The sequence below is a fragment of the Tamandua tetradactyla genome, chromosome 12, assembly GCF_023851605.1.
Source record: "Tamandua tetradactyla isolate mTamTet1 chromosome 12, mTamTet1.pri, whole genome shotgun sequence".
Taxonomy (NCBI): Eukaryota; Metazoa; Chordata; class Mammalia; order Pilosa; family Myrmecophagidae; genus Tamandua; species Tamandua tetradactyla.
Genome location: NC_135338.1, coordinates 98,486,967 through 98,501,465, shown reverse-complemented (window position 1 = coordinate 98,501,465; position 14,499 = coordinate 98,486,967). Strand labels below are relative to the sequence as shown.

At 38.7% G+C, this 14,499-nt stretch overlaps 1 protein-coding gene across 13 annotated transcripts in view; it reads left to right on the top strand.

The window, feature by feature from the left end:
* The window catches only part of BLM (BLM RecQ like helicase), a 121,208-nt gene that overhangs the window by 98,236 nt on the left and 8,473 nt on the right, over positions 1-14,499 (top strand). For 12 of the 13 annotated variants that reach the window (XM_077124266.1, XM_077124262.1, XM_077124263.1 and 9 more), the window contains 5 exons: positions 288-483; positions 4,574-4,764; positions 9,094-9,235; positions 13,318-13,517; positions 13,946-14,138. In XM_077124266.1, coding sequence (XP_076980381.1) covers positions 288-483; positions 4,574-4,764; positions 9,094-9,235; positions 13,318-13,517; positions 13,946-14,138 — 922 coding nt within the window. Of the gene's footprint in view, positions 1-287; positions 484-4,573; positions 4,765-9,093; positions 9,236-13,317; positions 13,518-13,945; positions 14,139-14,499 lie in introns of those variants that run through there. The other variant, XM_077124273.1, reaches the window with a different exon arrangement.

The window sequence follows — 14,499 nt, the reverse complement described above, 5'->3', positions numbered from 1 at the left end:
TGCTGTTGGTTTTGGCTTCCTTATGTGATAATACCAAATCACACAAGTCACTGCCACACTGAGCATCTCTTCGTCTCTTTACTTTTTTTGAATCTTAATAGAATTGCGAATTTTCAGTAAGAAAATCTAGTATTAATCATGCTAAATAGTGGGATTAAGTTGAGATATTAGGTTGTTGTGTGGGGTACTTTTTAAAGTAAAAGGGGGTGGAGCTTTCAGAAGCACCTGTTACTCTAATCGCCTTTTAAATGCGCTGTGGCTCTAATAGGCTTTTGCTTCCACATCAGGTTATCTGTGCTACGGTTGCATTTGGAATGGGAATCGACAAACCTGATGTACGATTTGTGATCCACGCGTCTCTCCCTAAATCCATGGAGGGCTACTACCAGGAATCGGGCAGAGCTGGAAGAGATGGGGAAATATCTCACTGCCTGCTTTTCTACACTTATCATGATGTGACCAGGCTGAAGAGACTTATACTGAGTAAGCAGAGCTTCATTGTGGAGACGGTCTGTCCTGTTCAGTCTCATGATAGTAATCTCCTCCTGCTTTCCTGCTTATTGTGGTACTTTGGATCCAGTTTTCCTTAAGTAGTCATAGAAAAAACAGAAGTGCTTATTTAGATACGAAAAAATTATTTGTTATTTTTTTCTGGCAGGGATGGGGTGGGATGCCTGGTCTGGGAAACCAACCCTGGTCTCCTGCATGAAAGGCAGGCATTCTACCACTGAACCACTCATGCACCCCTGTGTTTTACTTCATTTTTAGTATAAAAGTAGTGCATGCTTGTTATGTAAAGCTCAAATAATAGAGACATATATAAAGCAGAAAGTTGCCAGAACATACCTTGTAGTCCTATTCCAGGAAATAACTCTGGTTATTGGTTTCCTTTTTATCTTTCCAGAACAAATTTCTGCATGCATCCTTAAACATAACACACACGTCAAACATGCAGAAAGGTAAAGGTAAAAAATGTAGTGAACTCTGAAATACCACATAAGAAATAAAACACAAACAATAGAGCTAAGGCTCCATATATTTCCCCCTCCTGCCTAGTCCCTCTATCAGCCCTGTCAGAGATTAGAAATGTTTCGTATTTGGTGTTTGACCTTCCCAAATGTATGTATTTTTAAATGTAATGGAATTATATTATGCATGCTTTTTTCATATATGATGACCTAATCTTTTCATTCGGTACTAGGGTATAGTTATTTTTCCAATTAGTATACATAGCCTGACTATAGAATGCCAGAGTATGATTATTTCATGTTTATTTAACTAGTCCCCTCTTCATAGATATTTAGGTTGTTTGTTGTTTTTCACTGATATCAACAATGCAAGATTGAACATCCTTGTGTATATATGTCTTTGGGCATTTGTACAGTTATTTATATAGGATAAATTTCTAGATTTAGACTTGCTGTATCAAAATTAATGTTTATTTTAGAACTTGACAATGTCCTTTACCCATTTTCTACTAGGTTATGATAGTTAAATATAATTCCCAAATAAATTCCCAGATTCATTACCTGTTTTGAGACTACTTTTGAATTAACTCTGGCAGAGATAACTGAGTGTGGGGAAATGGTGTTTAGTGAGCACTGGTCCAGACGTTCATGCATTCCCTTATTTGCTCATGACAGCTACCTTTTGAGGTAAAGTTATTCCCATGAGAAAACTGAGCTTCAGAAAGGTTTTTCTACCTTGCTGCATGTTCTAGTTTGCTAGCTGCTGAAATGCAGCATACCAGAGATGGATTGGCTTTCAATAAAAGGGGATTTATTTAGTTAACGTATAGTTCTTCAGAGGAAAGGCAGCTAACTTTCAACTAAGGTTCTTTCTTACATGGGAAGGTACAGGGTGATATCTGCTGGCCTTCTCTCTAGGCCTCTGGGTTCCAACAACTTTTCCCAGGGTGATTCCTTTCTGTATCTCCAAAGGCCTGGGCTGAGCTGCGAGTGCTGAGATGAGGTATACTGAGCTGCTTGGGCTGTGCTACATTGTGCTCTCTCATTTAAGCCCCAGCCAATTAAATCAAACATCATTCATTGCAGCAGACATGCCTCCTAACCGACTGCAGATGTAATCACCAACAGATGAGGTTCACATGCCATTGACTCATGTCCACAGCAATAGAACTAGGCACCTTCACCTAACCAAGTTGACACCTGAACCTAACTATCACATGTCCACCCCCTGTCAACTTGGCAATTACACTCATCACCTTAAACAATTATTAAAGTATGAAAAATTCTCTTCTGGCTGTGGACCTGTGAATGTCAAAACAAGTTATCTGGTGCTAATATGCAAAGGATGGACAGTCACAGAATCCATAGGGAGAAAATGAAACGAAAACCTGCAGGGCAAACACCATTGGATTTCAGAGTCTGAAAGTCATTTATCCTTCAGCTTTAAAAAGTGGCAGTCCCACCCTTTCCAAGGGCCTATGCAATGGCCCACTTTCTGAATCAACCTCGGGGGACATTAGGGAGACCATCTTTTTTCTCGGCTCTACCCTCTCCAAGCATCAGGGCCACACCTGGGCTCTCTGCCATTTCTGGGGCACACACTCAGCCCCTCCATATGGTGGCAGCCAGGCTCTCCCCAGTCCCCAAGGAGTGTGCTGTTCCTTTTCCAAGGCCTGAGGTGGCACAACTCTTCCACTTCAACAAGGTGGGAGACTCATCCTTTCCATGTATATGGGTGGGTCCATTCTCCTGGCCAAGGTTTCTTGGCTTCAGACCCGAGCTTCCATGGTTCTCACTCTGCAAACACCAATTTGTCCCTTCTGTGTCCCTCTTTGTCCAGATTGGCCTTGGTTCCATTTACATCAACAGTCTCTTCAAGCGCTCCAGGACTTCTCCATCATTCTCTTCACAATTCCTCCAAAATTTTCCCCTTATCCATCAAAAAAAACTGGTCCAACATATCTGGTGTTTGCAAACTGCAGCAGCACCCCACTGCTGGTACTAAATCTGTTCTGGTTTACTAGCTGCGTGAATGCAACACACCAGAGACAGACTGGCTTTCAATAAAAGGGAATTTATTTAGTTAACATATAGTTTTTCAGAGGAAAGGCAGCTAACTTTCAACTGGGGTTCTTTCTTACATGGGAAGGCACAGGGCGATCTCTGCTGGCCTTCTCTCTAGGCCTCTGGGTTCCAACTGCTTTCCCCAGGGTGATTCCTTTCTGCATCTCCAAAGGCCTGGGCTGAGCTGCGAGTGCTGAGACGAGGTATGCTGAGCGGCTTGGCCTGTGCTACGTTGAATCTCTCATTTATGCACCAGCCAATTAAGTCAAGCATCATTTATTGCAGCAGGCATGCCTCCTAGTCAACTGCAATGTAATCAGTAACAGATAAGGTTCACATGCCATCAGCTAATGTCTCAGCAATAGAACTAGGCACCTTCACCTAACCAGACTGACACCTGAACCTAGCTGCCACACCCCATGATCACTAATAGAGCAGCACAGCAGCAGTGATAACAGTACAATAGCAGGTTTAGTTATATAGGTAGCATTTCCTTAGCACTTGGCAAATACTGTTTTGAATGGTTTGCATATATCAGCTCATTTAACCCTAAAAGATAGTACTGTTGTTTTTCCCATTTTACAGAGGCAGAAAATGAAATACAGACTTGGTAAGTGGCAGAGGCCTTCCGGAACCCAGGTTCACTCGACTCCAAAGTCCATATTCATTGCACTATGCCAAGATGATTCTCAGTGAATAGCTAAGACTTTTATAATTGATTTGCCCATTTGTTTAAAAAGAAAGAACTAATTAAGTCCAAGCAATGTAGTAAGTGTTTAAGTCCTCTAACTCAATAATAAATCCTAATGATTTAGTTGCCATTTGAAAAGATAATGCTCATAAACTGAAAGAAAAATTATAATTTTAATTCATTCTTAACCGTAATTACTTGCTAATGGAAAGTATGCACCTTTTCTCAAACCTCAAAATCAAATTCAACTCTGCCAAATATCCAACTTTGCAGAGATTTATTATGAGGAGACATGTAGCAAGATCTGAGGTTAAAACCATGACCTACCTCAAGCTAGTAGTTTGCATGGTATTCAATAGGTGTCAAGTATTGCAGTTTCCCCTGAGTTCAGAATTTCCTGCAATACCCCTGTGACTTCACTTCAGCACCCCAGAGCTCCTTGGTACACAGTTTTGCAACCACTGGCTTAACTATGACTGTAAATGTGTAGAAAGTGGACTACCACCCAGGATTCCATGCTCTAGTATCTTTTGATATTCTGTTCAATATCAAAATATAATAAATAAAAGTCAGATCTTCATCAGGAAGAATAATGAAGATTTGGGAAAAAAAAACTCAGTTTCTCCTGATAAGCATTTATCTCTGTAAAACCTAAACGTCTTGAGGGGTGAACATACATAAGTACCCAATTAATTATGAGACAGAATGATGTCATACTGATTTAATGCTGTTAATAGTTTTATTCATTTCATTAAATATTTGAAGTTATACGAATCTATTCTAAATAGTTCTGTTATATTCTCTGTCTACTCTGATAAGTACATTTTGCTATGCTCTTTATCTCTTTTAGTGGAAAAAGATGGAAACCATCATACAAAAGAGACTCACTTCAATAATTTGTACAGCATGGTACATTACTGTGAAAATATAACAGAATGCAGGAGAATGCAGCTTTTGTCTTACTTTGGTGAAAATGACTTCAATCCTGGTTTTTGTAAGAAATACCCAGATGTTTCTTGTGATAATTGCTGTAAAACGAAGGTAAACTAAGAGAATTTAAAATTCTTTATAATTAAGGAAATTAGCAAGATTTTTTTCTTGGAAAAGTTGATACAGGCTAGATTATAATAGATGGGCCCCAAGGGACTAGACAAGGAAAATATGGCATCCTCAACGTAGCAATTTGATATAGAAATATTTTATAAAAATAATTTTTAGACTCTCTTTTTCTTTAGAATTAGAAGCCTGTAAAAAGATATATATATATACTGAACATTCACCTGTCCAGAATTCTGGGCTCATACAGGTGCAGTGATAGTCATAGGTTGTTTTAGAAATGCCAGAATATGTAGTGTAAACATCCAGAAAGACCCAGCATGGGAAGGGAGAATTTTTTTAATTCAACTAAAACCTATATTTAAAGTTTACATTCTCAGAAGGGTCACAACCAGTATACTGTGTGTTTTAATTCAGATCAATTACATTATTCTGTAAATTGGTTTTTAAAAACTGAGAAACAGTGGCAATGATTTCTAGATGAATTCACTATTATCTGTCTAAAAATAACCTTGGATTGTTAAATTCAATCATTGGGTACTTTTTATGCCCCTCATGGTAAATTTACATATTAATGGCTACTGTACTTTAAGCTTACAGAGCATTTTCAGATTTGGTATATTATTTTAAATATACCCTGTGAAATAGATGGGCAAATATATTAGCCGTGCCCACTTTATAGATTTGGAAACCAAATATGTGCTAAGCTCTGTGCAAGGTACTGGGGATTTGCAAATGAATGTGATATGGACCAATTCATTGATGAAAGGGAGATAAACATGTATGTATTCACATGGCTAATGTAGTGAGTGTGGTTACAGAGGTATGCAGCACTAGCCACAGCAGAGGGTGATTTACTCTTGATGTGGAATCTGCAAATGCAATGCCATTCCCACCCACCCAACCCTATAGACGTTACTAATCAATTCACTTATTCAGTAAATATTTGTTGAGCACCCACTCTGTAACTGGCGCTGTTCTAGGACTTTGGGTTGCATTATTGAACAAAACAGATAGGGTGGTGTGATGGTGGCTCAGTGGAAGAATTCTTGCCTGCTGTGCCAGAGACCCAGGTTTGATTCCCATTGCCTACCCATTCGAAAAAAAGACAGATGAAAAAATCCTTGCCCTTGGGGAGCTTACATTTTAGTCGAGAGAGGCAAATTGCAAGCAGTATGTATAATTAGTAAATAGTGTGTTAAGGGATAAGAACAACCGATTAAGGAGGCAGGAGTAATGAGTAGGTGAGGGGTGCAATGTGAGATAAGGGGGTCAGGGAAAGTTTTTTTTAAGAAGGTGAATCTGAGTAAAGACTTGAAGATAAGGGAGTTAACTGAGCAGCTCTCTGGGGAAGGGCCTTTTTGGCAGAAGCGTTGGCTAGAATGAAGGCTCCAGGGTGGGAACATGACTAGTTCGTGTGAGGGAGAAAGAGGCCCAGGCAGCTGAGAGAGTCAGGGTTAGTGAGTGGGAAAACTAATAGTGGGTCAAAGCAGTAGAGTCTTAGAGGCTATTATGAGGGCTTTAGCTTTTACTCTAAATGAAATGGGGAGTTTTTCTGAATTTTTGAACAGGGGAAAGGTATAATCTGTCTTAGTTTTAAAAGGATGTCTCTGGCAGAGAATGGGCTGGAGTGGGAGCAGGCAGGAGCAGAGAGACCTGTTGGGGATGCTATTGGCAATAGATAATGGTGGCTCTGACCAGGCTGGTAGTGATAAAGAAGGTGCAACTGTTCAGATTCCAGATGGGTTTTAAGGATTTCTGTATTGGATGGAGTACGAGAGAAAGAAAGGAGTCAAACATGACTCCAAGTTTTGGGGGCCAAGTAACTAGAAAAATGGAGTTGCCATGATGGAGAAGGTTGAGGATGGAACAGGTTTGGGCAGAGAAAAATCAAGAGTTCAGTTGGGACATGTTGAGTTATCTACATGTGTTAGAGTTCTGAAAAAAGACTGGTGGTACATATAAATTTGGGAGTGGTTGGCATATAGATGGTATTTAAAGACAGATGAAATCATCAGGAGTAGAAGTTTAGACAGAAGAGAAGAAAACCAAAGAATAAGCTCTTGATCATTAAGAAGTTGAGGAGAGGAGAAAAAAGTAAGAAAGGAGACTAAGAACAACTGGGAAGGTAAGTAGAAAACCAGGGAAACTTAAGGCAGAAGGTGTTTGAAGGAGAAGAGGGTGGTATCTGTCAAAAGCTGCTGCCAAATTAATTATGGTGAGAACTGAGAATTCACTGCAGAAATCATGGTGACGTCAAATTGACCAATTTCAGTGGATTGAGGCTAAGGATTCATGGAATAGGTTTAAGAGAATGAGCAGATAACTCTTTTAAGTTTTGCTGCAAAGATGAGCAGAGAAACAGAACAGTAACCGGCAAAGAAAGTGAAGTCAAGAACAGACAGGAGAAAGAGCATGGTTGGATGATGCTAGGAATGTGCCTATAGAAGATGAAAAATTGATATGTAGGGAAAAAGAGAATTGCTAAAATAGTGTCTTTGAGTCGGCAATGGGGGGGTCTGTATATAAGTAGAGAGATTCGCTTTAGATAGGAATCTATAGTAGCAGATGGAAGGTAAGAAAATGTGGGGGCAGATGGACTGTAGTGATGGGGGTTTGTGAAAGCTCCCTTGTAACAGTTTTCAGTTTTCTCAGTGAAGTAGGAAGCAAGGTTAGCAGCTGACTGTGAGAATAGAAGAAGGAAAAAGAATAAGTGTGAAATAGTCATCTAGGGCAGAGGGTGGCAAACTTTATCCTAAAGGGCCAAAGAATATTAGGCTATGTAGGCCATATGGTCTCTCTCTCGATTACCCAACTCTGTCATTGGAACCAGAAAGCACCTGTAGACAACAGGCAAATGAATGGGAATGACTGTGTTCCAATAAAACTTTACTAAACAGGCTTCTGGCCCATGGGCCACAGTTTGCCGATCCCTGTTCTAGAAAAATTGAGGAGTGTTAGATTCAGGATGTATAATAATTACCTGGCAGCTTTAAGGATCCACCTGAGGTTCGTGGTCTTATATTGAAAGTAAGAACAGTCAACATGGTCATGGGCAAAGAATGAGATTCAATGTGTGTGGCCAAGCAGTGTGATGAGGTACCTCAGGACATTAGGAGAAGAAAGGTAGTGATTATCATGATTGCCTCTGGAATTTAGGCTGAGTTAGGAGGATAGCTGAGGGTGAAGATCAGTGGATAGGCAGTCCGGGGGTGGGGGGTGGGGGCGTAGTAGGATTGTTGGAGTCAGAATACTAGAGGAAGTGATGGTCAGAATGAGGGGGTGCTGTAATTAGTAAGGATATGATAGGAGGTATAAGATGAACGGCTGGTGTGTGTGGAGGACAGGTCATTGGAGCAGAGGTGGTCACAATGCCAGAGGATCAGCTCGGTACACTGAGGTCACCAAGAATCAGTGGGAAAGAGTCCTCTCACGGGTGTCACAGGAGACGTGTTGTATGGTTTGGAGTGTGGCAGATGGATAAGGACTAGAAGGTAGGGAGAACAGCATGTAGAGGGGCACAGAAGCTTGATGCAACTTTTTAGAACTCAAGTAGTTGGCACTGATGGTATGGAGAACTAGGCTATCTAGGAATAAAGGGTTTAAAAAGTAGGCAAAGGGTGGGCCATAGTGGCTCAGTGGCAGAGTTCTTGCCTGCCATGCCCAAGACCCAGGCTCAACTCCTGGCGCCTGCCCATTCAAAAAAATAAAAATAAAAAAAGTAGGCAAGTACACTAATGCAAAATGTTAATAGTAGGGAAAACTGGGTGGGAGAGTAATATGGGAATTCTACTTTCCACATTGTTTATCTCTAAACCTAAAACTGCATTAATAAAAAAAAATGTATTTATGTTAGCAAGGTTTAAAGGCAACTGAAGGGAATGAGAAAGGGAACGATCGATTGTAGAAAATAAAAATGGATTGACTGTGGCACCCAAAAAGATTTAGAAATCATAAATTTGCATGATTGAATATTGTTCTGCATCCCGAAGTCACCACTGTAAGTGACAGCAGTGTTCAAGGGGATGCGAAGGATTTTGTTGAAGAAGAGTGTCCCCCCCACCCGAAGTGCTTTCACGTAACTGGAAGACAATGTATGTCTCTGAAACAATAATAAAATAGGAATTGTAGAGTGCTAATTGTTCTAGACACAAGAACTTAGAAAAGAAGGAACAAGTAGTTTTCGTTGGTGGTTAGTCTTATTTTTAGTCTAGAAAAGGTTTATTATAAGACTGTTATAATTAATATCAAAACTCAACAATATAAGTATCAGTATCTTAATTATAGCAAAAGGCAATCTCTTTCTATTGATAGGATTATAAGACAAGGGATGTGACTGATGATGTGAAAAATATTGTAAGATTCGTTCAAGATCATAATTCATCTGCGAGAAATATAAGGCACGTAGGTCCTTCTGGGAGATTTACTATGAATATGCTGGTCGACATTTTCTTAGGTAAGTCATCTGTTTTATTTGAGTTACCTTAATTGAAATTGAGCATCATTACAAGTAGATAAAAAAACTCTTTTGTCTGTTTCTTATAGAACTTAATACTTGAGAGTTTCAGAATAAAACCTTTTTTAAAAAAATCCTTTTGACTGTGCGGAAAAAATCCTTTTGACTGTGCGGGCCACAGTGGCTCAGCAGGCAAGGACGCTTGCCTGCCATGCCAGAGGACCCAGGTTCGATTCCTGGTGCCTGCCCATGTAAAAAATAAATAAATAAAAATAGGCTAAACCTACTTAGAATTAAAATCCTTTTGACTAACAAAAGGAAATCTGTTTTTATGAATTTACCGTTGTTTTATAGAATTGATAAAAGTTACTGAGATGAAGAATATTCACAACAAAAAAGAAAATATTAAAGTATACACAGGGCAGGCCACAGTGGCTCAGCAGGCAGAGTTCTCGCCTGCCATGCCAGAGACCCAGGTTCGATTCCCAGTGCCTGCCCAGGCAGAAAAAAAAAAAAAAATTAAAATAAAGTGTAAACAGTTTCAATCATGTTACAGTGCCCTTTGTTTTATATTTGACCTTGGCTTTCTTGTATAATTTGCCCCCTGGAGTTTCTAGGTGCCTTTCTCTTTGTTGTTGAGAAGCCACATTTGTGTTCTTTGAAACAGATTCATTTGCACCTGTTCTTGACTTCCAGTTATAATTTGCACATGGCTTACTAGACCTGCTGCATAGTTGTGATTCTGGGATTTCTTCACACTGGACCCAAAACTCAATTGTACTGTTTATTGTGTCCTGATGTGCACTTTGCTTTCTCTGGCCTCCAGGGTAGCTGGTACCTGTCTGGTTTGGGTTCCTGTTTTTTTTTGTCCCTTTCAAAAGCTTTCAGAATTGTCTCTTTACTCTTGGTTTTCTCAGATTTTACAGAGATATGTATTAAATTTTTTTTAGAGACATCTCATTTAACATTCAGTGGGCCTTTTAATCTGAAGGCTTTTTCTCTCTTCCATCCTGGGAAATTTTCCTACATTATTTGTCTGATAATTCCCTCTCTATATTTCCAAAATTTTATTAGTCAGATTTTATATCTCTTAAGGAATGATCCCCTCTATTTTTTCTTTCGTATTTTCCGGATGCCTTTTTTGTTCATGACTTAGGAGATTTTCCTAACTTTGTTTTCCAACTTTTCCACTAAATTTATTTTGTCAGTCAAGTTTTAAAATTTCCAACAGCTCTTTCCTGTCCTTATTTCTTCATAACATTCTATTATTATTAAAGAATGCAATATCTTAAATCTATAAATCTTTGCGATGATACATACTAACTAGGAATTCACCCTAAATTACCTCTGTCTCCAAGGGTCAAATATCCTACTTAATTTTTGTCTTTCTCTTGATTGTCCATTATATTAATATTAACTTCCAGGGACTAGTTTAATTTTTTTTAAGTGGGTTCCTCTGCAGTTTTATATGTAGTTCTCTTTCCCCCAAAATTGGTTCCCTGAAAGGGATATCCAACCGTAAAGCTTTGTGATCGGATAAGTAGGTAGGACTATGGGCTGGGCAAGAAATGGCAAAAGCATCCTTCTAGGGCTCTGGCCTGTAACTCAGCTGCCCTTGCGCTCCACAGGCAGTTGCTGTATTTATTTTGTTCTGGGCATTGACCGTGGGCTGTCTCCACGTGGTTGGGAGTGGGAGGTGAGGAGCAGCAGGTACTCGATGCAGTTCTAACTCTCCTCACTGATTGTGGCTTCCTCCCTTTCATGCCACCTCTGACCCCTCAACTTCAACCCTGCTGATGGGGAGTTCCCGCCTGGTTGATTGTCCCTCCTCTGCTGTAACTCTTTCCTGTATTTGTTTTGAGCTGTGGTTTATTCCCTTTTGTTCATTTGTCAACATGTTTCATCCATTTCCTAAAAAATTTTTCTGAAACCTCTGATGTGATGGTGGCCTCTCTCCCCTTCTGTCTGCAGTTAGGGATTGCACAAGGGCCCTGAGGTTCCAAGGAAGGCAGGAAACTTGTTAGCATATAAACACTGTGTATAAGTTTAAACAGCTAGAATCAATTTATAGCTGTAAACATGGTTACAGAGCAGGTTCACAATGTAAAAATGAAAGTACAATAAGTAAAAATAAGAGAAAGTGTGGGTTGAGGAAAAGCTTGGATGCTAATAACCTCTGTTTACATGGCTGGGTATGAGAGTGGTCAGAAGCTCTATCTATTGTTGATGGGGCAAGCAATAGAGGTTTATGTAATTATATTATTTAAAGTGACAAAACTAACCAGCAGATGAACTGAGATAATTTTTGTATAACTAGCAACATTTTGGGAAAGATGGGAACAGGTGGAATGAGTGAGATAAAGCCTTGTCTCTCATAGTATGGAGTCAATAGATAAATGTACGGAATGATCGCTGCCTGATTTAGGGTTTAGTATGGAGGTAACCCCTAGAAGAGCTTAAAACAAAAACCATTTAAACAGTGGTTGCTTTGGGAAGTGACTGGGTCTGGAGACATAAGGGTGGAGGCAGAGGAATGTTCCTTTTCATTATAAACCCTTCTTACTGTATTTTACATGAATTATTTTGATTAAAAATATATAAAGCAATTAAAATATAAAAAGCAATTAATAAATAATCCATTTTAAAAATTAAAAGCATCAATTAGAGTAGGAAATTGGTTTGCTCAGAATGAGCTTCTTCTCCTGGAACTGCTCATTCCCTCAGTGCAGAAGCAACTTTTATTGCTGAGCCTGCTTTCCTTTCTGGATTTTTGCCTTTTCCTAGTTTGGACCTCTTTTTGTCAGATTAGGGGTTACAGATAAAATAATTTATTAAAAGAGTGATACATGAAACTCTACATTACAATATATAGAAAACTGAAAAATACAAATAACTCCAGAAGAAGTTGCTGCTAATATTTTAATGTTTCCTCGCAATCACATATTTACCAAGTATAAAAGTTTATAACATTATGTAACAAGAAATAAACATTTTCTTAATTTTTTATTCTTCTAAAGCACAGTTTTTAATATTTGTTATATTGATGAAATAAGTGTATTTAGTAGTCCTCATTTTAGTACATTTCTTCCTGTTACAAGTAATGCTGTGGTAAAACTTTTGACTACATCTTTGATGATACATTTCATGTAGACTCCTGAAAGGATTGCTACCTGAAGCATTTCTTCTCTCACATTACTTCGGTTTCTTGTTAGCTCTTGTGTGTTCTTGAGAAGACAGTTTGTGTCTCTCCGACCTTCTCCAGGCGCTCAGCACTGGACTTGGCCAGTGGACCAGCCCACCAGGAGCAGGGTGGCTCCCTCCATGATGCCCCGTCTCCACGTGTGTGTCCAGAAGCCAGCTGGAATTTACATGGTTTATAATTCTTAGCAGAGAGCTCCAGCTTGACAAAGTAACAGTTAATTCTGACTGTATCAATGTCACAAGTTTTCTTAAGTAGGTTGGTATAATAAAATTGTCTTTATGTCAAAGCCGTTAGTAATTACTGCAGCTTGGATGTGAACCAAAGGAATCCAGGCCACTGTGGGGCTTTCGGTTTGCAGGAGAGGAGGGAAGTATCCACCTTCTCTGCCAAACATAGACTTTAGTACTTGGATTATAATTTAAATAGTTACAGCAAGTAGCAGTTTCGTGAACCAGAACTAAAGGTGGTATTTATAAAATTAATTGTCAAGAATGTTGTATAACTAAATCAATAACGCAGTTATCCTTCTATAGCACAGTGGTGTAAAACAAGTATAATATAAACTTTGATTTCTTTGCTCTAATGTGATTTTATAAGCGATAATTACGTCTTAAAATGATAAACTTTATTTTGCTGATGTTTCAGTCAAGTACATGATTAGAAAAAAGAGGAAAAATGCAACCACAGAAATTTCAGAGTTTTACTCAAAATATTCTCATTTTACAGGAATGAGTGTCTACTTGCTCCATGACTTTTCCTGTGGAACAGATTATCTATTTCATTTATCAAGACTTGTCCATAAATGACTTTTTCAGTCTCTGTTTAAGGGTAGTAATATACCTATATTTACTAATCTGACTTCTTCATACCTTCTTATCAGGGAGTAAGAGTGCAAAAATTCAGTCAGGGATATTTGGAAAAGGATCTGCTTATTCACGGCACAATGCTGAAAGACTTTTTAAAAAACTGATAATTGACAAGATTTTGGATGAAGATTTATATATCAATGCCAATGACCAAGCAATTGCCTATATCATGCCTGGGGAGAAAGCTGAAATTATACTAAATGGGCATTTAAAGGTATGGTGTTTGAAATATTTATTGTACTTTATTATCTCACAAGGGGCCAAAAAATGTATTAACTGCAAACTTAGCATATTTCCCAAGGCTTTAAATATATAATTTTATATATGCTGACCTATATGAATGTATTCTGTTTTTAATTTAGAAAAGAGATCTTAAAATGTGACACACATCAAAATGAATTTAATGGGTGAGCAGGTCACTAACTCTTCATACATTCATTGAATAAACATTTATCAAGAGGCTATCTGGGCTAGGCTAGAGCTATAAAGATGGAGTACACACAGCCCCTGTTTCCAGGGGGTTGCTGTCTCCTTAGACAAAACAGAAATGCCAGAAAATAAATGCAATTAGCATTAAATAAAGCCTCTGTTTGGGTACAGGTGTGCACGCACTGATCCCTGTGATCTGTTTCTCTCACAAAGGTAGACTTTATGGAAACAGAAAATTCCAGTAGCATGAAGAAACAAAAAGCTTTAGTGGCAAAGGTATCTCAGAGGGAAGAGATGGTTAAGAAATGTCTTGGAGAACTTACAGAGGTCTGCAAATCTCTGGGAAAAGTTTTTGGTGTCCATTACTTCAATATTTTTAATACTGGCACTCTCAAAAAACTCGCAGGTAGGTATGTGTGGGTCTTGTGTTACATGGCACAAATTAATAGGCTAAAAACATATCTTGCTAAGAAACTTTTAAGTGCATAAATCTCTTAGTCTTTATTGTTATTGTTGTTATTATTTGATCTCTGAATTGAAAACTCAGAAACCATTTAAACCCATTCTTGAGATAAGATAAGATTTTTGAGGGCGGGCCATGGTGGTTCAGCAGGCAAGAACGCTTGCCTGGAATGCCAGAGGACCCGGGTTTGATTCCCGGTGCCTGCCCATGTATAAAAAAAAAAAGATAAGATTTTTGATATATACAGCCCTTGTTATTCAGACATCTGATATAATTTTAATTGTATGATTTCCTCTAATACTGG